The following is a 24,452-nucleotide window of genomic DNA, read 5'->3' on the forward strand; positions in this document are numbered from 1 at the left end:
CCATGGATTTCGCCAACGCTAAAAGCAAGAGACCAAACTCCCACAAAACCCATGCACCTTTCCTTGCTATTCACACAAGAGGCAAACCAAGAAATTATTTATTGACTTTAATTTGTCCCCATGTTTCTGTATGCTAAATATCTTCGTATCTTTGTCTCCTTTGTTCTGCACAATCCAACTATTATTTGGCCTTTGATTCTTCCTCACATTTATTTGGTTACCCCAAAACCTCAAAAACTTCTCCTCCACCAATTTCAACGTCAATATTATTAGTGTTGTAACTTTCTCCAAGCCATTAAACGACATATATTATTAGTTTGATGAATCATAAACTAGCCTAACCTTTTCCTTTCAAAGCCTCTTCCCACCGCTCATGTCTCAATCAATACCCAAATCGATATGCGCAAACTTTCTCCAATCTTCTGGTTTTTCACCAAATATTTGTGATATTTTTTTCCTGGGTTTGACTTCTTTTTTGCTTTTTCAAAAAAAAATCTTCCATAACCTTGCTCTCCTTCAATTTTTTTCACACTTAGTACTATCAAAATCTGAACTTTTGTAAATTCTAATTATTTTCCATCATTAACTGGGTTTTGTTTACTTCTTCTTCTCTTTGTTCTAAATGTTTTATGGCTTTAATTGAGGTTTTGGTATTTCTGGTTCCAATATGTGTAGCCTTTGTTTTTGGAATTCTCACTGGATGGGCTTGGAAACCCAAATGGGCAATCATGGGGAGTGACAAATTGAGCTGTTTTGTGTCAAAAGCCATTGACTTATCTTCTCCTTCATCACCCTTAGCATCGGTTATGTCTCCATTAAAGGGGTTGAGGTCAAAAGGCAGTGAAGCTTGGACCTTGAATACTGGGGAGGATAAGACACAATCTTCTGCACCACTTAATGAATATGAAGATTGCAGGTACTTGAGATTTATTGGCTTCTCTTTATTCTCTCCTCTTTTTTTTTTTTTTTTCTTTTTTCTTTTTTTTGGTATTATTCTATTACTATTTGATTTGTGAGTTTGCTACTTTTTGTTCAGGTTCTTATTTGAGCATATTAAATATTTGTCATTATATGTAATTTATCATGAACATAGGATCTCTAATGTCATATTGATTAATGATAGTGAGTAATTCAATTTGTACTTTTATCATGAAATCCTAAGACTATTTTTCTACCAAGAATTATTGTGAGGACTCGTATAACTCAAATGGCCTAACTGAAGATAACACATTTGTACCTGCATATTTATGTGCAGATGATTATGGGGGCATTTACTCTCCAAGGGATGCCCAAATTCTCAATCGTATAATGCTATTTATACAATCATGTTTGGTTGTGTGTGTGTGTGTGTGTGTGTGAGAGAGAGAGAGAGAGAGAGAGATTACAATTTGAACTTAAGGCACATTTTGGCATCCTTGGAGATTAAATGCCTCCATTACCTTCCTACCCAAACATTATTTGAATCAAATATCTTACTGGTTGATTCTTCTTGTTTAGTATGTTGCAGCCCAATGAACAAAAGCCTAATTTGGTGAACAAGGAGGATTTAGAACGTTTATGCCAGCTTGTAGAGATGAAAGATGGAGGTCCTCCTTGGATACAAATGATGGATCGTTCTGCGCCAAATATGAGCTACAAAGCATGGCAAAGAGATCCCAAGGTAAGTTACCTTTTGTTTTGGTTGAAGAATTTCTTCAAACCTATAAAGTGGTAATTTGAACGATCAATTGAACTATAATATTAGGTCTTGTGCTAGAGCTACATCGGATTTGTGATGCCCCAATTTGATTGATTGTGTGATGTATGTGGGTGTATGATAAGTCTCACATCGGGTATTTACTGGGCAGATCTGGGTTTTATTAACAACTACAAAGAGTATCAATTGTGGCTAATCCTTTTGAGGTATAGCGCAGATGTGATTAGCGTTTTTCCTTAGATCATTACTTATGGTATCAGAGCCGGCCCGGTAATCTTGTGTGGGCTCGGAGACACTACCCCACAAAGTGGGCGTTAATGAGAACGTTAGGGATTTAAGTGGGGGAGATTGTGATGCCCCAATTTGATTGATTGTGTGATGTGTGTAGGTGTGTGATGAGTCTCGCATCGGGTATTTACTGGGTTGAACTAGGCTTTATTAACAACTACAAAGAGTCTCAATTGTGACTAGTCCTTTTGAGATATAGCGTAGATGTGGCGCGCTTTTCCTTGGGTCATTACATATGGTATCAAAGCTATGCCTTACCCGGAAGTGTGGGTCCCACACGCAAGGACGCGTGTGCTCAAAAGGGGGTAGATTGTAATGACCCAAAAGGAAGTCTTGCAATCCATAGAATCCCACATTGCCTAGAGAAGCACATGGGGATGTGCTTATAAGGAGTGACCTTCTTTTAATGTGTAGAGGCCTTTTCTCATACTGTTGTGTGCTTTGAGGGAAAACAAAAACATGAGAGACATGAGCCCCAAAGCAGACAATATCTACACAGTTGGGACGGGGTCGTTACAGGATTGCATTCAAATTAACTCTTTTCTTCCATAGAAATCTTTAATTATGTCAATAAAACTGTATGTGATAGTTTTTGTCTTGTTTGGGTTGTTAGCATGGTCCTCCACAATACCGTAAAACCGTGAGGGACATGAGCCCTAAAGCAGACAATATCTACATAGTTGGGGCGGGGTCGTTACAGGATTGCATTCAAATTAACTCTTTTCTTCCATAGAAATCTTTAATCATGTCAATAAAACTGTATGTGATAGTTTTTGTCTTGTTTGGGTTGTTAGCATGGTCCTCCACAATATCGTAGCAGCACTATCTTTGAGGATGCCACACCAGAGTTAGTTAGGGACTTTTTTTGGGATGATGAGTTCCGATCAAATTGGGATGACATGCTTGCATCTTCTACAACTATAGAAGAGTGTCCCACCACGGGAACCATGATAGTGCAATGGATACGGAAGGTGAGACTTCCCTAACCATTTTGACCCATCAATTTTCTTTATTTTTTTACTGATAGATTACCTTAGTCACATGTGCTTATCTTTGTCAATGCTTTGTGGCACAGTTTCCCTTTTTCTGCAAAGATAGAGAGTACATAATTGGTCGTCGAATATGGGAATCCGGAAGATCATATTACTGTGTCACAAAGGTATGAGGAGAAGTCTTTTTTTTTTTTTTTTTTTTACATTAATTGAATTAAGTAATAATGGTGACAACAGGAACATGTGTGTGCTTATGTAGGACTTGATTAGCTTTTTTAGGAACTGCTTGTGTGAATTAAAGTGTTTTGTATTAGGGTATTAATTTTGGTATTTGAGTTCAACCACCGATTGATATACTAAAGAAGTCATTGCCATAGGATTGTAGGGTGGCTGGAATGTGCTTTTATTGTTTTATACAGGGAAACCTTTTCATCATAAGTAAAAATAATTCATATGAGATGTATTTTTGGGGATAATGTTGAGCAACCAAGTCTCACGTGATCGTGGGATAATTGTGGCCTGGAAGGAAGCTAAGGATGGATGGAAGGGCACTTTAGAACAACATATAAATACTCTCAAATTAGCAGTCAAATGGTTTTGGTACAAAATAGGGGTGGAAATAACTGATATGATGCTAGTGAAAAGAGACGAATGATCGGATATTAGAAAGCACTTGGAAGGAAAAGAGGGATCTCCTGTGTCATTTTCTCTTTGTGTTTACATTTTTATTGCAGCTCAGTTTTTGAAGCTCTAATGTTAACAGCCATCTGTTTTTTCCCCTTTAGGGAGTACCTTGTCCTTCTGTCCCAAGGCGTGACACGCCGAGGCGTGTTGACCTTTATTACTCAAGTTGGTGCATTCGAGCAGGTAAATCATGCCACTTTTCATTATTGTAATAAATTAATTAGTATCTTTTTCTTGGTAATTTAACTCACTCATCCAGTAGGATTAAAACCAATTTGAAATTGATCCCAAAGTTGTTATCGAACATATAGATAATTTGTTTGCCAAAAGTATATTTGCATTCTGTGTAGTCCTAGACTCACTAATGGATTGTTTTAACAAAGTTTCATTTCCATTTGACTTAACCAGTGGAATCAAAAAGAGGTAATGGCCAGCTGACTGCTTGTGAGGTGCTTCTCTTCCATTATGAAGATATGGGCATCCCATGGGAACTTGCGAAGCTTGGAATACGGAAAGGAATGTGGGGAGCTGTCAAGAAGATTGAGCCTGGTTTTCGTGCCTACCAAAAAGCAAGAGCATCAGGTGCACCACTCTCTCGGCCAGCCTTTATGGCTCAGATCAACTCTAAAATAGGTCCAGAGTACCTGAGATTCTTGGGAGACACTGAAAATTTGTCAGAGACACAAATAGCATCAACATCTGACAAACCATCAGGGAGGAACATACCAAAGCTACTTTTTTTTGGTGGGGCTATCATACTTGCTTGTAGTCTTGATCGGGGACTCTTGACTAAGGCAGTGATATTCGGAGTGGCCAGAAGGTTTGGAAATATAGGAAATAGATTTAAGTAAAGTGCTAGAATCTATCCGAGAATGTGAAATGGTAACTTATATCTTGTATGAGTTAGCTTTATTTCATCCTATTCGAGAGAGATACTCTATCAATATTTTATGTCATGCAAACTCTTTTATGGCTTGTTTGGATTGAGGAGGGAGGAAAGGGGAACAAGGGGAGTGGAGTAGAGTAGAGTAGAGTTAGCTGGATATTAGACTAATTTCCAACTAACTCTACTCTACTCTACTCCCCTCAATTCAAACAGGCCATTAGGAAGGATGAAAGGTTATTGCTTTTCTTTATATTTATTTGGTACATTGTGCCTGCTACAGTCTCATCTAGAATACAAACACATTGTATCGCCGTAAATACTTAAAGCAGAAATTTTGTATTAGAGGATGCCAAAGTGCAACTAGTTCAGGGTTTATAGCTTTGCTACTTCCAGTTTTTTCATTTCTTATGTTCATCTAATTTCATCTTGGTGTGAACTTTCTCCATGAACATCAGAGTAATTAAATAAACATTATACTTTATTGCATAGAATGCTTGTACTTTTTTTTAGTTGGATTTATCCCTCCTTTAAACTTAAAGACTTCTTTATTTATTTCTTTATTTTGATAATTCGATTGTTAAAATGGGGATGGGGGGATTTGAATCCTAAACATCTCTATTGGAAACACCAAGAGGGGCCAATTGAGCTACAAAGTACAAACTACAAGACTTTTTAAAAATTATTTGATTTGATGCAGTCATGATTGCGGAGGCAACCTGAGGCCATGCTTCTCTATGACTGCATATACCTCCTCAGGCCATGCTTCACTATATCTGCATATATGGTTCAGAAGCTTTCGTATTGATATCTCAAAAGTGAGTGTTTAAACATCCAATTTAAGCCTTGTGAGTACACCATGTGTGGGTTTGGATTCAGCGGAACTTGCGTTTTTCTCTTTTTTTTTTTTTTTTTTTTTTTTGCTTTCACGCGTTTCAGGGAAGACAGAAAATTTACTGTTCATGAGACAAATGTCACTGTTCATGCACTGTTCCGATACTGTTCACGGGTCCCACGACACTATTCACCAATTTAAAATTTATTTTGCTACAGTGTTTTCAGTTTTCAGTTTCAGCAAAAATAAGTTCAATCCAAACAGACCCTATGTTCTGATTATGAAAGCCTTGCTTCTCTAAGAAGCTCTCTATAGGCATCAATATCTTCCTCAAATCTTCCCCCTACACCTTGCTTGATACGGGAATTTTACACAACTATGTTGCAAAACACTCTCAAAACAGTGTTATCTTGCCAAATAATTATTAAAATGATATTATTTTAAAGAAAGAAAAAACCTCTATTTGAATATTCTTTTCCTATGCTTCCTATTTATTACTTCTCTGTTAAACAAAGATAATGGGTCACCCAATACTGTGTAGAAAACTAGAAATATACTCCATGCACGAATCATTATAACCTTGCTTGAAAATTCATACATTGAATATTCTGTACTTCTTGCTTTTGGTTGGATAATATTCTGCACTTTCTTTCTTAACTAATTTCTCCTTGTAAAACATCCAGTAGTTAACAATTAATATGGCAAAAGAATTTTGGATGATTAAGCAAATTATCTTTGACGAACTATTGTGACAGAAATAATGATGTTGCCATCGGAATCACTAATATTCACATAGCTGCTAATCTGCTATCAAGAACTGAAATACCTTTGAATAATTATCTTGAAGGACGGATGTTTCAATATCATGCCACAATTACCTGGCAGAAAGATATAATATTCATAATTCATGCTAACTAGCCAAGCCAAGCAGACCTATTAACGATGATGACCCACCAAGGTTTCAAAGCAGTGTAACCCATCAAACTGTGGTGCTAACTTTGGCATCTCGATCTTCTTCACTTCTTGCTTTGCTTTTGCCACCATATTTTTCATAGATGCCTGAACCCCACCTTCATGTTCCTGAATGTAACACTAAAATAGCTTAGCTTATAAACTTTACCAACAAAAATAAGAGTTGAAGTTACAAGATGAAGGAAAAATCATAGAGTGGCTCTGTTACCTTAGGTCTATAGTGGTTTATATTAAAGAAATAAATCCCAGCAGCAACAACAACCGCAGGCACTGTCACGTAAATAGTTCCGGAAGCCATTGCAACCTGGAGAGCTTTGTTTGATTCTTAGAGAAGAGACAATATGACCTTTAGATGATATATATCTTCAGAGACTTTAGAGGAATGAAGAAAGTAAAGCAAAGGAATGCGAGATGCCTTGGTGGTGAAGAAAAGCAACGAATATTGTTGTGAGAGGAAGGAAATGGGAAAAAGAAAAAGCAGCAGAACAAAACAAATTTTTAAAAGAGCACCTGATTTGAGTGTGTATTTATTCAAATTTATTGAAAGCAAAAGTGGTGGATTTAACGTCTAAATTATTTTGGACATTTCGTGGGACTAAAGTATCATGCATACAACCAATTAGTTAACATCTTTGAGTTTACATTATCTAATTCTTATTATGCTGAGAATTTGGGTTCGAATCTCACTCCCCATTTTGTGCATTTCTAAAGAGATAAGTACAAAGGCTTGTTAATTATTTTAGTCCCTTCGTTTAGTTTGTTAGGCCAAAATTGTTTGGAATTCTAAAACGAAATTCACGTTGCCTTTTTACATGTATATAATTCATATATAAAGATGCCTCATCGAGAATCAATTAATCTATATCTATATAATCTATATATTATTACTAAAAGCTAAAACATAGTGTTTAATATTGCTGCTCTCACATTGCGCTACATCAGCTGTCACGTTATTTTTTTTATATAAATATAATTTGTCCTACAATTTTAAAATAGTTTTTACAATTTTCAGCCCTATAAATGCAGTCCACTACTTATTTATTTACTTCAACTATCACCCTATAATAAATCTAATCCACTACTTATTTATTTACTTTCACTGTCACCTTTTATTTAATCCAGCCCACTAATCCAGCCTACCTTTTATTTATTTAGTTCCACTATCAAGCTCAACCCAAAACCTTTTCAGTTCATCTTTAGGGTTTTATGCGAGTCTTTTAGCTTAAAGGAAAAAAAAAAAAAAAAAAACAAAACAAAACAAAAAAACAAAAACAACAACAACAACAACGTTGAAGCCTTTCAAGCTTTAAGGATTTTTTTTGTTTCTTTCCAATTTTCCTATAATTGTTTTTAACATTTATTTTTTTAATATTTACTCTTCTCCAACCTTTCTCTCTCCCTTACCATTTCATCTCCCCACTACTTCTTCAATCTTTCTCCCTCTCTTATCTTTTCATCTCCCCACTACCCCTACATTAATATCATTCTTCCTCTTTCCCTTCATCTTCCTTTATTTTTGTCTCTTCTTATTCACATCATCTTACTATAAATTTATCACTATCTCTTCTATTCTATGCATAGTTTTCCCTCACCAAAAAAATGGTTCTCTCTCCCCCCCCCCCCCCTCTCTCTCTCTCTCTCTCTAAATTTTTTGGTGGATTTTTTTTATTTTTCTTGCATCTCTACTTTAGGTTGATAATTTTTTATATTCTTTAAAACTCTATTTTGAGTTAATGCGATTTAGTTTTTTTTTTTTTAATTGTTGTTGTTGTTTTTTTTATTTTTTATTCTCTTTGATTGTTAAATGTTATCCTATCGCATTCTAAAGAATTAAATATAGCATATAAAAATATAATATTATTCTATTACATAGCATAATTTGGATAATTTGGTATTTATTATGTTACATAGCATGATTTTTTATAGTGCTCAATTTAGATATTAGAATATGAAACTTTACTAATTTTTGTTTATTTTCTAATCCTTTGTGGTGGACAAAGTACTCTTAATAGTTGTATTAAAAGTACTCTATAATGCCATTCATTTAAAGAAAAGCAAAGGTTAGCCAAACAAAAATAATCGGATAGGTAACAAATTTTAACTGTTGCAATTTTATTTTAATTAAAAAACAACAACAACGTTGAAGCCTTTCAAGCTTTAAGGAATTTTTTTGTTTCTTTCCAATTTTCTTATTATTGTTTTTAACATTTATTTTTTAATATTTTCCCTTCTCCAACTTTTCTCTCTCCCTTACCATTTCATCTCCCCACTACTTCTTCAATCTTTCTCCCTCTCTTACCTTTTCATCTCCCCACTACCCTCTACATTAATATCATTCTTCCTCTTTCCCTTCATCTTCCTTTATTTTTGGCTCTTCTTATTCACATCATCTTACTATAAATTTGTCATTATCTCTTCTATTCTATGCATAGTTTTCCCTCACCAAAAAAAATGGTTCTCTCTCTCTCTCTCTCTAAATTTTTTGGTGGATTTTTTTTTTTTTTTTTTCTTGCATCTCTACTTTAGGTTGATAATTTTTTATATTCTTTAAAACTCTATTTTGAGTTAATGCGATTTAGTTTTTTTTTTTTTTTAATTGTTGTTGTTTTTTTTTATTTTTTGTTCTCTTTGATTGTTAAATGTTATCCTATTGCATTCTAAAGAATTAAATATAGCATATAAAAATATAATATTATTCTATTACATAGCATGATTTGGATAATTTGGTATTTATTCTGTTACATAGCATGATTTTTTATAGTTCTCAATTTAGATATATATTAAAATATGAAACTTTACTAATTTTTTGTTTATTTTCTAATCCTTTGTGGTGGACAAAGTACTCTTAATAGTTGTATTAAAAGTACTCTATAATGTCATTCATTTAAAGAAAAGCAAAGGTTAGCCAAACAAAAATAATCGGATAGGTGACAAATTTTAACTTTTGCAATTTTATTTTTATTATTATTATTTTATAACAATGCCTGTATAGAAATTTAATTCTTAGATTTTGCTAATAATTTTTCATTTGATAATATGTTTTGGGTGGCCGAAATTATAATTTCTAAAAAGAAAATAACCTTAATAGATTATTAAAAACAAAATTTTATCCAAATATTGGTTCAATTAATCATTGTTAAGTTTTATTAATTTTTTTTAGTTTACGTTTTTTTGGTGTTTTGGATTGTTCCTATATTACATTTATAATTGTTCCTATAATAAATAAAAATATAATTACGAAATACATTACTCATTATTAGATTAGTTTAAATTGTAAATTTTTTTAATAAAACTACCATTAAAATAATTATCACGCGCAACACGGGAGTTTGCTGCTAGTAATATCTAAAAGTTGAAACGTAGTATTTAATGTTGCTACTCTCTCATTGTGCTACATCATCCACCAATTTCCAACTCTTATTATCAATTTAAACTCTTCTTCTTTTTCTTAATTTCTCACTTCCTCCAACATTTTCCCCTCTATTTTACCTTTTTATCTCTCCACCATTCTCTACCCTACTGTTACACTTCCTCCATCCATTCTTCTTCCTTTTATTTTGGCTCTACTTATCCCCATCTTCTTTACAATATATTATTTTATCTCATTTAATCCATATTTTTCCTACACAAGAAGGTGATTACTCTCTCTCTCTCTTTTGGTGGATTTATAATTCTTTCCTGCATCTTTACTTTAGTTTAATGAATGAAATTAATAAAGATAATAAAAATTTAAAAGAGAGTAAGAATTGGAACCATTTGGTCCAGTTCAATTCATTTTGGTCTACTTCGGTCTTTGGTCCATTTTATTCCAGTTCGGTCAAATTCGATCTAATTTGGTCCACTTCAATCTATTTTGGTCAATTTGCTTCATTTCAGTGCACTTACCTAAGAATGAGAAAAAGAAAGATTTAACAAAATAATTTAAATCAAACTACAAATGATGGAATTTTTTAGATGCAATGTCTAAACAATATGTTGTTAATTTCTTAATCAGAGATTTACTCAAAGATAACTTCATTGATAACTCAAAGATATCTTTTTAATACAATATCTCAAAATAATAGTTGGAGGACGGCAAGAAAACACAAAGATAACTTTGGCATCAACAAGAAGTAGATAACCTTATCCAGACTACTGGAGAAACTTTATTGATTTAAAGCAAGCCACGTCATATGAAGTGACAGAGTAAGCATTCATATTCTTGATTTTTCTATGTTATCTTACTTTCATTTATCATATTTTTGATATGATGCACCACTTGCACTAATGGCTCAAATGACTTACTTCTTGTAACTTGGTGGATAGAGCATAGGATAGAAGCCAAAGAATTGATGAGTTGGGAATCTCTGTCATCCATTCATACTCCTTATAAAAAAGAAAAGGTAAACTATTTTTGCGATGAAAAAAAATATTGATTTTTTTTTACAGCATTTTATATTTTCTATAAAAGTGATATTAAAAATTTTCGTTAAATAAATTCATTAACTAAACAATAATTAATGGACATACTAATCCCTTCTCCTTTTATAAGCTTGTGCAAAACAATTTTTAGAATCAATGGATAATGACTAGGGAAATAGATAAACAAAAAACATGTGGGTAAAAGTATTGCCAAAACATTTTTCCTTCTTGTTTGTCCCTGCATCATGATATAATTCATTTTATACCAAAATACTAGGCAATTTAGTTATATACTTATATGTGTTAGAAAACTCATATAACACTACTTTATTTTGAAGATTCTATGCATGTGTTAGAAACTCAAGCTCCCTTAGTTTGTTGGCTAATTTGCAAATAACAAAAAATGAAGTCTTATAAAATTGCTTTAAGAGAGAGAGAGAGAGAGATGACGATTATAAGAAAGAAACATAGAGAAGCCGTTTTTTTTTTTTTTTTTTGGGGGCCAGAAACTTTATCTACTCAAAAATAGTAAAAATTGGGTTCTAGCCTAGCAAACATATAATGCACAAATTTATTACCAATCTGACAAGAACTTTATGACTCGATGATATTATCTCATCTAATCCCTCTCATTCCCACCTCTTAAGTTGTTATGATCTAAAAAAAAACATTTGACAATCCCCTCCAATTGGCAATTGAACTGTGTGTAGGATTGATTTTCGAATTTCTTGTTACATTTACAAGTGAATAATTAGTTAAATAATTAAATTTCGAAATAAATGAATGGTATAAACATTATTGTTTTGAGTAAAAATACTGAATTAAAATTTTTGAATTAACCCACTCAAAACATTCATTCTTAGCTACAATAATCTCAAAACCCCAACAACTTATATTAAATAAGAAGTATTAAGAACCATTCGATTAATTATTTTAGAAAAAAATATATGAACGGCACCTTAGGTGTTGTTCCTTAAGTTATCCTTTTAAGATTTTATTATGTAGCTACTTAACTAAAAAAATACATTTCCATCCATAAAATTAAAAATAATTAAAAATTATAAAAAAAAAAAACTACAGATCGAAATTTTAAGAGAGGAACCTAAGAAACAACACCTAAGTACTATTCCTAAGTGTTTTTTTTTTTGTTGGGGGGGGGGGGGGAGGGGTGGGGTAACAGGCTTGAATATAAACAGAACAAAACATAGCAATATTTCAAACTGGCCACAGAGGCCAATGTCCTAGCTACAAGCCTAAGGTCAGACCGACCATTAACATCTGACACAAGCAAATTAACTAAATCAACAAAGGGTGGGGCATCAAAATAACAAAATTTTCCCTCATAGAGCAACCCCTCCTAGCCAAAAAAATCGGCGCATTTGTTCGCCTCTCTAAAAACATGGACCACTCGAGTCTACGTGAGCCTTGACAAGAGGGACCTGTAATAATGTAACATAGGGGAGTGTTTTCTGTTAGAACAATTAGTGCTATTAAGCATCTCCACTATTACTTTGGCATCAAATTCCACTTCAAGAAAGTTTATTCCTAGCTGAATGGCTAAATATAGGCCATCTCTCAACACCCACAACTCAGCCATCACACTAGTCGTAAACCCAATAGATCTTGAAAAACCTTTAATCCAATTCCCCTAACAATTCCTAATAAGGCCTCCACCACTAGCCTTACCTGGGTTACCGAGGAATGCACCATCAGTATTTAACTTATGCCAACCCGATGAAGGTTTAGTCCAGCTGACTAAGATGGGGACTTTGGATGCTAACTTCTTAACTTTACTCACGCAATAGAAGTATTCCTTAGCTTGGCTAGTGCAGACTCTATCAAGTATCGGGCTTGGAATGGTGTTATCAAAAACCACATCGTTTCAATTTTTCCATAAAGACCACAGCAAACAGAAACAAAGTGGACCAAGGGACTACACATTTATGCCCCACTGTGCTCAAACAATTCATTTTTAACCAAATATCAAAATTTTCAGTAAAGGAGCTTACAAGTTACAAGTGAGGAGGGACCTCCAGTTTTATCCAAAACTCTCAAGCAATTCAACAATCCCAAAGAAAGTGCACAATGGTTTCATCTTGGCATTTGCACACTGGGCAGACCCTATCACAGTTTAAACCCCTTAATGCCAAGACATCTCTCACAGGAGTGCTACCATGCATGCATAACCAAAGAAAGTTAGTAATCTTAGGTAAAATATCCAATTTCCATATCCACTGCCCATGAAACTGAGTGTCTAAGATCTCTCCTTGGTTAGCAAGTTGATAAGCCGATTTGATGGAGAATTCCCCATCCTTTGAGTACTTCCACGTGATAGTATCCTTCCCATCCCCAAACAATCAGATTGGAATAGCTCTAATCCTATTTTTGATACACTCAGGGAGGTCGAAAGAAATGATCCCCCAATTCCAATCATGTCCACATCTCAAATCAGCCACCTTCATGATTTGCCCTTCCTGCCTCAGAGGACCTTCGATCATGGCCCTAAGAGAGTCACCATTAATCCAATTATCTAACCACACACTAACTCCTGTACCATTTCCTATTCCCCAGAAAATTCCTTTCTTAAAAGTGGGAAATCCAAGATTGATAGCTTTCTAGTTTGGAAAAGAAGGGAGTTTCTCCGGATCTCTTGACCTCACTCTCGATGAGGAGCAATATTTGTTGAGGATTACTTTTGCCCACGGAGCCTCTTGCTTTTGATACATTCTCCAATTTAGTTTTGATAACAAGGCTATGTTTTTAGCTCTAGCCTCTTGTATCCCTAAACCCTCTTCTTCCATGGATTTTACAATTTTATTCCATCCCACCATGTGCATTCTCCTCTTTTCATTTGTAGAGCCCCATAAAAAGTCCCTATTAATTTTATCCAATTTCTCACAAACATGTACTAGCAACATTGCCCCTTGCATCACATAATTAGGGATGGCAGACATGACTGATTTAATGAGAACAGCCCGACCAACGAAAGAGAGGAATTTTGTTTTCCACCTACCAAGCTTACTCATAACCCTCTCTGCGATGAAATTATATGGATTTCTAGAGATCCCTCTATGCCTAAGGGGAAATCCAAGATACTTCCCAATGTTATGAGTCTCTCAGATACCCAATCTCTCACACACTTCCTCCTTCAACTCATCATTGACATTCGGAGAAAATTATACGAGTGATTTGTCCTGGCTGATTTTTTGTCCAGATTCATAACAAAATTTCTCAAGCACTTCCATCATTGCATCACAAGCACGAGGGTCCACTTTGCTGAATAGGATGATCATCCACAAAAAGAAGATGGGAGAAGCCCAAGTTATCCTCTGAAGCCTTCAAAGGGACCCAATCACCATCCACACATTTTTGTTCAATGAGGTGTCCCAAATATTCCATAAATAAGATAAAAAGATAAAGGGACAAAGGATCCCCTTGTCTTATACCCCTCGTAGGTTCAAAGGACTCCAAAGCACCCAATTAACCAAAATGGAAGTGCTTGGAGATGTGACACAACCCATGATGATCCTCAATAATTTTAGGGGAAAGTGGAAGGCTTGAAGCACTATATGGATGAAACTCCATTCCAACCCGTCATATGCTTTTTCCAAATCCAACTTCACAGCCATGTAACCTATTTTTCCTTTCTTTCTATCCAAAGCATAAAACAACTCTTGAGCGAGAAGCACATTATCAGTGCCCCTACAGCCAGGAACAAAAGCTGTCTGCACAGGCGAAATTAACTTACCAAGATGGGGTCTGATACGACCACCTATAATCTTCGAAACAATTTTATAAACGGAATTGCATAAGCTAATGGGCTTGTAGTTGCTCAATGATTCAGGATTTTGGCATTTGGGAATCAAGGAGATTAATGTCTCATTTAGGTAGCTCGGCACAACTCCTCAAGCAAAAATTTGTCTAATCTCCATACATACAGAATTCTTAACTTCTGTCCAGAAGTGTTGGTAAAAACCTGCATGAAGCCCGTCGGGTCCTAAGTTTTGCCTAATTATTTTAGTATCTTGTTGTCTCTGCAAATGTTCTCTTAACCCCAAATCTCAATCATTCCAATATATAATAATATATCAGAATTTCTTGTGCATGAACATGAAAAAAAAAAAAAAAAATCGAAAATTAAGGAATAGAATATGAGATTGTATTGAATTAATTTTGACTAACTTTTACAAGACATTACGGTGACTAACTCAAAAAATCTCTAATAAGGTACAATGGTTTCAAAACAGTGGACACCATCAAGCTCAAGTGCGAACCTCGGATTCCTCTGCTGACTCCGAGGTTGTTGGAGGGGGGCTTTGCTAACTTGACTCGGTGGTGTAGTAGAATTAGAATTCCCTTCTCCATCATTGTTCTTCATTGAACCCAAAGGCTTTGAGCTATGACCCATCGAGAAACTCAATTTCTGGCAGAGAGCATCAAAGGAGCTGAACATAGACATCATTGATGATTTTGATGAAAAGAAACAAGGAATGCAATTGCAATTCAAAGAAGTTTGTGAAGGTTTTTATGATATGCAAAACGAAGAGTGTATTGCTTTGTTTGTAGTAATTTTTGTGTGGAAAAGATTGTGGTAGGAGGAGGTATTTAAAGGTTGAGACTTTTAGAATTTGAGATAGGATTTGGTTTCTCTGGAAACTAGAAAGAGCTGGAAGGAAACTAACCAGTAACTACTAGGATAATGTAGATTCGTCGTTTGAATCTTGACCCTCAGTGATGGAAACGTGGACGGCTTAGATGGGATTGGTTGGCCGGCCCAACGGATTAGAAAGGAAAAAAAATTGTTTGACACAAAAAAAAAATGTATTACCACAAAAACTTACCAAACTTTTGTCACAATTAGTTGGACGACCTATTGGATTATTATAAAGGAAAAATTTTAAGACTACAATAATTGACACAATTTTTACTATAATTAGTCACATGGCGAGTTTTAAGTGGTGAAAAAAAGTGATAAAAAAAAAATTGTAGCGAATTGTGACAAAATTTATGTAAATTGTTGTGGTCTTAACATTTTTCAAAAAGAAAACGGAGAAGGTTAAGGAAGAATTGAGAGTGTTTGTTTCACACGTTATGACTAATTTTATTGGGGAGTAATTATAGTATCATATACTAAGTCACAAATTTAACTACAATTATCCTATATGGCAGATGGTAATTGATTTTCAGTCAATTTTACGTTGATCTAGCTTGAGTTATCTAGAATTTTTGTTTATTGGTTGAAGAAGAGTAATGACGCGTAAGAGAAGGTAGTTTTTGGGTATGTACCTGTCGGCAAGTGTTGTGGACCAGGGTGGAAAGAAGGAAAGTGGAAAACCATTTCTCATTTTTCTCACACGCGATAACTGATTTTGGTAACACGTTTTCATTTTCATGGGGGAATCCCAGATCTTAATTGGCCAAAATAAACCCATAAAAACACATGTCTTGGGAGGATGATGGAGTTTTCATTTTCAGGGAGAATCCCAGATCTTAATTGAGCAAAATAAACCCATGAAAAACACATGTTTTGGGAGTATGATGGAGATCTCAGAATAGAGACAAGGGAGGGTGAGAAAAGAGAAATATCTCTAGATATCTAAATTGTTTGGTTGGGGCAATTAGATTGAAGTTTTTTTATCTCCACAAAACAATAGCATTGGAGAATAGAGGGGGTAATTCTCTCCACCCCTTTAAGAAATTTGAGTCTTTAATCTTTTGTCTCAAAACAAATTGTCTCCCTCCCAGCAAAATTTTTAGTAGGCTTGATTTTTGTTAAGATATTTCATGGAATCCTTTTTTATTTTTGTTTTTTTTAATAATTACAATAGGAGATAAAGATTTCAACTCTAAATATCTTTATTTAGAAAAACCAAAAAGTGAAGCTGTCAGTTAATAGGATTCATTTTTATTTAGTGAAATAAAAAAATCCCTACAATTTTCACTCCTTTCTGTAAGTTGTTATCATCTTTAAATTCCAAAAACTAACCATTTCTACTCAATAAACGTGAAACCAACCTCAATGTCAGGACTACAACAATCAAGTAGAAAAAAGCTTTGAGCAGAACTTTTTTTTGATAAATCTAGAGTCTCAATTTTTTTTCACAGATTATTGTGCTATGCACTGTTGAATCGCTCAAGCCTCAAGCTACTAAGGAGGACCATCACAACACAGAAAATTTAGGTGAATAATCTGCCAGAGATAATATGATGATAGCCCATGCTTATTTTAAGGAATTTGAGATTTTAAATTCAACAAGCAGATTGGAGCTCAGTTGTCTTGTTCAACTTATAGGCTAGCAACTGACCCATTGTTCAAGCAGAAAAGAACAGAAGAGAAATGAAGGAATTTGGTGAAATGTAAAAAGAGAGATGAAATTAACATTAGATCCAAAGGATTGTAGATATGTTAGGCGCTAAAAGATGTGGAGTTTTGGCCTCTAGGCCCTGACAACCTCGTCTCACAAACAAAGTTCATGTCATAATAATCACCAAATGGCAGTAGTGCTCATTTAAAAGATCAAAATTCAAGAAAAACAAAGAAGCAACCCAATATTGCAAAGCCCATTATAGTGCTTTTACAGGACAAACAGAACAAAATGGTCAGCCATTGTAAAGTGGATTCCAACCCACTACCCTCCATTTTTTCTTACTCAGATGTTCATCATAAGAAAATCAGAAATTCCAAGTAAATGAGATGATTGCGCTGCTAATAACATTCAAAGGAACAAACCCAACACTTAACAAAATAGATATATTCCAGCTAGCTGTGAATTATAACTTTAACGTATTAAATAGCCATGTCAACATAGAGCGATTTCATATAATTTATAAAAAACCAGGCAAAAATTAAACTCTGTGACCACTCTCAGTCCTAACCTGCCTAGCAATAAAAGAAGACAAACTGGTAGGAAAACCTAATCAAATAAACCGAATCCCAAGTCACCATCATCACTCTCTTCCTGTACCTCTTCCTGTTTACATAACCAAAAAAGAGAAGCATCAGAAGCTAAGATTTCTACTCAAAATAAGAAAAGGCAAAAAGCACCTAAAGTATCAATCTTTTCTGCTATTCCATGGTCACTTTCTATTCTTATTTGGGACAATGGCTCAAGTCAATCACTAGGTCCAGTGGTTCAACCAAAACTTATACAAACCAAGTATGATATCAACTAGGTTTAGAGTAATTTATACCTTCTTTTCCTCAACAGCAGGGGCAGCTGCAGCAACAGCACCACCGGCACCGCCAGCAGGGGCAGAAACAGCGACTGGAGCAGCAGCACCACCAGAACCAGCATTCAGAATAAGGTCATCAATGCTCCTCTTCTCTGCAAGCTTTGCAAACAGGCTAGGCCAGTATGACTCCACTGAAACTCCAGCCGCTTTCACCAATGTAGCAATCTTCTCGGACTGTTGAAGAATTATATTACAATTTAAATAATTTCAACAACAAAAAAAAAAAAAAAAAAACAATTAACTCTACATCAAATACAAGGACACACATTGAATTCTAACAAAACGTTTCATTTTCAACCTCAAATTAAAACAAATTCCAACCCACCCACCCACCCACCCACCCAACACCCAAAAGAACCATTGATAGAAAGCCATAAAATATGATACAAAATTCAAATCAATTTGAAGAATGAGTCACAATGCAGCAACCTCACATATAATTATATACATATATATAATCCCAATAAACTTCAAAATCACATTAGAGTTTTCTACCATCGTTCTGGGTTTTCAAATCAAAATATTGTATTTCAAATAAAAATGAATATTAAGTCCAAAAAAAATTAAACCAAATTAGAGGAAATACAATAAACTCTAATGGGTCTCAAAAAAAAAAACCCGTATAATATATATTTATATACACAAATATCGAATAATAAAGGGTCTATTATAATCTAAATTAACAATAATCCGCATTATACTTAAAAGAACATAGAATCAAAATATTTAACATAAAATTGCACAAAACAAATAAACCCAAAAAAAAAAAAAAAAATTGTGGGACTTACAGTGATTGCGATTCCATCGTCATGGAGAAGCAAAGAGGCGTAGGTGCAAGCCAGCTCACCGGTAGACATTGTCACAGCGCTCTGAATCACTCTAAAACCTTAAAATTTTTCAAACAAAAAAAACTAGTTCAAAACTACTATTTCAAAAACTAAAAACTATTAAGAAAATAAAGTCAGAAAGAGAGAGAGAGAGAGGAAAAACCTTGAAGAAGAGGCAGCGCTGAAATGAAGCTTTGGGAGGGGTTAGGGTTTTGTGCACTGTGTACATTTATATAGGTTGAGATTTAAGGGTGCTAGGGTTTTTATTTTAGCGTTACCTGTTTCTTTTTTCTTTTCTTTTTTGTATGGGCCATAGTTTTGAAAATATTGTCAGTTTGACTATTATGGACAGGCCCACGTTTCCTCTTTCTTTTTTTCTTTTTTTTCTTTTTTTTTTTTTTTTGGGGGGGGGGGGGGGGGCATGAGACTAGGGGCAAAGATTGCTTCGGTAAAGATTATGATATGTGTCTATTTTTTATCATGTTTATGATCCGTGTCATATTACTTGGATATGCTACAAATTTGGGTTAAGTATGAATAGTTTAATGGGTTTTCTAATCTGTTCTTTCTTTAATTAATTAATTCTGCAAATTTTAGTTATAAATATAATTTTTAGTCGGTTTTTCTATCTTACAAAAAAATTTATATATATATATATATGAAAGGCTATTACATAATCATTACAATATTTTTAATAGAAAGCTTTATAGATTTATAATAAAAAAATAAAAACAAAAATTGAATAACAAAAGTATTCAAAACTCTTTAAGAACCTAACTATTCCTTCAAATATGTGTAATCTTCTTGTCCCATGCACGTTGGGTTATGATCGGGAAGAATCCCTTATAATAGCTCCAAGAAGCTAGTTAGAGGTTTTGAATTTAAGATCTCAGGGATATCATGAGGTTTTAAAAACCACTAAACTAATCTCGTAGGACATATATCATTTGTCAATGAGATAGAAAAAGATGTAGACAAATCTTCAAGCCAAACAACACTGTCAAAACATTCTTTTGCAAAGTTTGCTAAAGCAGCAGCAAATTAATTCCATTCATTGTCATCATAGGGAAAAGACCATTGAAATAATGTTAATTTTTAGACCAGTTATGCAATTTACAAAATGAGGTAAAATTTTATATGGAGTCAAAATAAAATCTTATATTGAAACCCGTAAACACAAACCTGTGAAGGATCAAATTCCATGTAATTTTTTTTTTTTTTTTTAAAGGGTCAACGAAGTTGAAGAACAATAAGGCTGCGTTAGGCATTGTAATTGAAAATGTCTCACAACTTTCCAGGCACTGAATGTATTTTGCACCCAAAAAAAAATAAAAAAACATGTTTGGTTGGTATTTCGGGATTTGTGAACTGCATTTTGCCCATAATTTATTTTCCAAATTGTATATTAGTTAAAGCGTTGCATCTTACATCTATGATCTATCCAGTGAAGAGCATTGTGAACAACTGGTAAAAGTTTTGCAGCATTAACTTTTTTATACAGGTACACAACTAAAGAATGACAAGGGAACATAAGGAAACATTAAAAAAAAAAAAGGGGAACATAAGGAAACACAATGGTACATTAACTTTGCAGCATTAATACTCCATAGATGATTCTCAAAAAGACATCAGATCATGAGAACATATAACTCTTGACAATTGAAACAATCAAAGCTTGGCCCTCTATATGATTAGTTTATTTTTAAGAAAGATTGTTGAACCCAATCTTAACTGGAAATTAGGCTGCTATGGCACCTGAAGCAGAACAGCATAAATCTGGAGTCACTACTGATGGATGCCACAGTGAGATCATCATAAAAAATTTGGTACCCTATGCCTATCAACTGCATTCTAGGCAGCAAGATGATCAAACTAACTTAAAAGGTCAATCTGAATCTGGAAATTTTTAGCCTCTGTTGCTAGGAAACTTCGAATAGTGAAAGCAGTTTAGTCTATATATAACAGGCAGAACTGCAAATAAGCCAAAATAAATTAACAACTTCCATGCTAAAATACTCCATATAGAATTTGTCTCTCTATCCCTTTCTTTCTTTTTGAAGAAACCTGTTAAGACATCCCATATCATGAACACCACCCATGTATCATCCATCCTTGGATCAACCTAACTCAACAATTTAATTGCAGACTATTTAGGAGCTCCATTACTACAGAAGAAACAAAATAAACTTGCCATCTCTTCATAAAATTGACTCGAATATTCTGGCTCCTGAATATTCTAGAATCAATTTTGTTTAATGAAGCCACAAATTGCTGTGCAGTAAGCATACCCAAAGTACCAAAAGACCATAAGAACAATAACACACAACGAAAAAGACATTTCTATTTCCAGAAACGAAAATACCAAAAGACTATAAGCACATCTGTCTGGTGAAGATCATATTCACAATGGTACAAGCTTTGCAGCACTAACTTTTTATACAAGGAAATAACTACAGCATGACAAGGGAACATAAGGAAACATAATGGCCCAAGAACCTTATTTATTTGAATAGGTCAAGAGAACATAGAACTCTTGACAATTGAAACAATCTAAGCTTGACCCTCTGTATATGGGATTGGTTCATTTTAAAAAAGATTGTTGAACCCAATCTAAACTGGAAATTAGAAAGCTGTGGCACCTGAAGCAGAACATTATAAATCTGGAGTTACTACTGATGGAGGCCACAGTAAGATCATCATATAGACTATAGAGGACCAAGCTTAGATTTTTTTTTTTTTTTCCTTTTATGTTTATGCCTGAATTATTAAATAGGACCAATAATAAAATGTGCTACGAGTTCTTGTTCAACATTTCAATACACAGGAGTCAGCCAGAGATGCTCCAAATGAAGCTCCAAACATTATCTATAATGAACAACAATCCTCCAGCACTAATATAGTCAGAAAATTCTCATTCACATGATCTTAATAAGCAAGATAAATGACTAATAGTCTAAGATACCCTTCATCAATTTTGCACCTAATATCATAATGGGGCCAATCTTCAAACAAAAGTACATCCAAGACTTCTTGCATAATTTTATTAGCACCATGAAGTTGAGCTGCAACTGGACAATTCCTCATCCTACGCTCTGTTATCATCCACCACCCAAATTGCTACTATTTAAATACGACGTTTTTTCGGGAGCCGGCAGCCATTATGGGGACGTCGTGTTGTATCTTCAATGTATACAACTGGATTCCGATCCCCTCGAGAGTTGGTGAAGCCCTCTCTCCAGCTCATGATTGCCTGCCTCTTCTTTTTAAAATAAGTAAACCCCCTCACCTTCATCACAACTGACTTCAACCCCAAATTTCGTGACATGCGTCCCACATGTTCAGCAGTTGCCTCAGCAGCATATCGAGACATTTTTGCCCCACCTTTCATTTCTGGCACACATCCTACCGAGGCCCTACATTTTGTGTTCCCTTTAGAATCTGTCACTGTAACAAATGTGTTGTTACGCAGCATCTTTATGTGAACAATATCAGCATTTTGCTCAACATTATATCGAGGAAATTGAGAAGTCCCCATGATGTCCCTACCATCTTCTTCAATAATTCCCCTAACAAAGTTCATAGACCTAGAATTCCTCTGAGTCTCAAAATCTTTCTGACTGGAAGAATGTATATAACTCCGAAAGATTAAAGCAAATGGAGGAGAGACAGAGACATTTTCTTTTATGTTCCTCAAACCAAAATTCAGCCCTGAAGTTCCTGACAATCCCCCTCTTGCAAAATTTTCAGAAGAATGGGAACCACCATGAATACTCTCAACACAACCTACAAAATCCAAAATGCATCCATCACTAACAAAGGTATTTAACATAGTTATTCAACCTGCAAATGACAAAGTCGGCAATTTTCAATTTCCACACCAGTTACAGGTTGGTTTTCTTCCATTATCTAGTCAGACAACCATTTGGGTTAAAATTTTAAAAAATAAAATAAAATAAAACCCAAAAAATCCATCCTTTCTTATTGAGATCAGCCACAGCAACTGCATCATAGTATCTACTTCTGTGTGCAATTTTTTTAACAGACTAGAAGGGCGGATTCAAACAAACCCAGATCAGGGAGTTTTTTTTTTCACATAAACAATAAGTAACATATACATAACTATACACCTCAACTAAGCTAACATTTTCTGGAGCACAATAACTAGTCCATGTAATACTCAACAAGAGGACAAAAAGCCTCACATATGACCAAATGTCAATCCCTACCTACATTTGCTCAAGCTGTTCCACAACATGCATTCATATGCTGGCTGGTAATCAAGAATTGCTTAAGTACCAGAGATAGAATGCTTCTATAGGGGGATATAAGGGAGACTCAAATTGTGTTTTGTGAATGCAGAGGCCATCAATTTTTTGAGTGTTCCTTTACTAAAAGAATCTGGAGGAATTGATGTTCTGGTGTTTCTTCACAAATCACAACTCCAGTATTTGACTTGGATCACATAATTGAATGGGGTGCAATTCAAATCACTGGAAAGTCTTAAAGGGCTGTGCTCAAAACAAAGGAATGCCATTATTCACAGTAAGTGCTCAAAACAGAGGAAAATACATCATCAAGCTCATACTATGTTTGTCAAAGATTGTATAACTGTTTAGTTTGTTTGCCGTGTTTTGGACCAGGTTGCTTCTCTTATTAATGTTTAAATTTTTTCCTAGAGTAAATGAGCAGGTATATACCGATGTATTGTGCTTGATCCTAATAAATCTCTTATTCTTTAACTGGGCCATAAAGAAAACTGCAATGAATTCTATAACTCTTACAGTATACGACATTGAACTAAATCATAATCAGATTCAAAATCTCCAATCTATATCAATGCTATGAAGCCTTTTGAAACAAACAAAAAAACCCAATCTTGAGATGACCCAGGAAGTTAAATTAAATTCAAAGCAAAAGGGTCTCATTTGATTCAAAAAAAAAAAAAATCTTAGTAACCAAACAGAGAATAAACCCAGATGAAATTGACAATTTTATCAATGCTATGAAGCTTTTTGAAATAAACCAAAAAAAAAAACCCAATTTTGAGATGACCCAGAAAGTTAAATTAAATTCAAGCAAAAGTGTCTCATTTGATTCCCAAAAAAAAAATATATATATATATATATATATATTAGTAACCAAACAGAGAATAAACCCAGACGAAATCGACAATTTCCTATAAACCCAGAAAAACAAATACCTGGAGAGAGTGATGTGGGAGCAGTGAGGTGGGAAAATCTAGCAGCATAGAATGGAAGAAGTGAAATGGGTTTGGATGCAAAGAAAGACGAAGAAGGAGCAGTGGCTCGGCGAAGAAGATTGGAACAATACATTTCTCTCACTTCTCTTTCCGTTCTGGTCTGACTCTGTTCTGTTCTAGGGTTTTAGGAAGGAAAGGAAAGGAAACTACTTCGACTCAACCCGATCCGATTCTTCTCCGGGCTTTCCCCCAAATACTATTTTACCGTCTACTAACTTTACTTTACTTTTTCTTTTTTCTTTTCTTTTTTTGGAGGTAAAAAAAAAAAAATTGGGGGTTAGCTAAGCTACTCCCAGTAAGGGCTCTCACATTAAGACCTGTAGACCAACCTTTATGGATGCCCACCTACAAAGGATTGTTGGCAGCGACACTTGAACCTAG

General features: G+C 34.5%; 4 protein-coding genes across 4 annotated transcripts; 1 reads left to right on the forward strand and 3 right to left on the reverse strand.

Moving 5' to 3' along the window:
• LOC126698716 (uncharacterized) lies at positions 1-4,921 on the forward strand. Its single transcript, XM_050396113.1, has 6 exons — positions 1-916; positions 1,498-1,660; positions 2,779-2,955; positions 3,060-3,143; positions 3,762-3,843; positions 4,069-4,921. Exons 1-6 carry the CDS (start codon positions 630-632, stop codon positions 4,509-4,511), a joined length of 1,236 nt encoding a protein of 411 aa, XP_050252070.1. The 5' UTR covers positions 1-629; the 3' UTR covers positions 4,512-4,921.
• Positions 4,922-6,061: 1,140 nt separating this feature from the next.
• LOC126699982 (uncharacterized) lies at positions 6,062-6,851 on the reverse strand. The gene is made up of 2 exons (XM_050397964.1): positions 6,559-6,851; positions 6,062-6,458 (listed from the first exon to the last, which is right to left on the reverse strand). The coding sequence occupies exons 1-2, from the start codon at positions 6,646-6,648 to the stop codon at positions 6,315-6,317; spliced, it is 234 nt and encodes a 77-aa protein (XP_050253921.1). The 5' UTR covers positions 6,649-6,851; the 3' UTR covers positions 6,062-6,314.
• Positions 6,852-17,488: 10,637 nt separating this feature from the next.
• Positions 17,489-19,106, reverse strand: LOC126699665 (60S acidic ribosomal protein P1). Its single transcript, XM_050397618.1, has 4 exons — positions 18,975-19,106; positions 18,773-18,870; positions 17,943-18,158; positions 17,489-17,722 (listed from the first exon to the last, which is right to left on the reverse strand). The coding sequence occupies exons 2-4, from the start codon at positions 18,839-18,841 to the stop codon at positions 17,666-17,668; spliced, it is 342 nt and encodes a 113-aa protein (XP_050253575.1). The 5' UTR covers positions 18,842-18,870; positions 18,975-19,106; the 3' UTR covers positions 17,489-17,665.
• Positions 19,107-21,590: 2,484 nt separating this feature from the next.
• On the reverse strand, positions 21,591-24,274 carry LOC126699323 (probable ribosomal protein S11, mitochondrial). Its single transcript, XM_050397070.1, has 2 exons — positions 24,012-24,274; positions 21,591-22,594 (listed from the first exon to the last, which is right to left on the reverse strand). The coding sequence occupies exons 1-2, from the start codon at positions 24,142-24,144 to the stop codon at positions 21,936-21,938; spliced, it is 792 nt and encodes a 263-aa protein (XP_050253027.1). The 5' UTR covers positions 24,145-24,274; the 3' UTR covers positions 21,591-21,935.
• Between the last annotated feature and the right edge of the window lie 178 nt (positions 24,275-24,452).

This window comes from Quercus robur, chromosome 9 (assembly GCF_932294415.1).
Source record: "Quercus robur chromosome 9, dhQueRobu3.1, whole genome shotgun sequence".
In the NCBI taxonomy this organism is placed as follows: Eukaryota; Viridiplantae; Streptophyta; class Magnoliopsida; order Fagales; family Fagaceae; genus Quercus; species Quercus robur.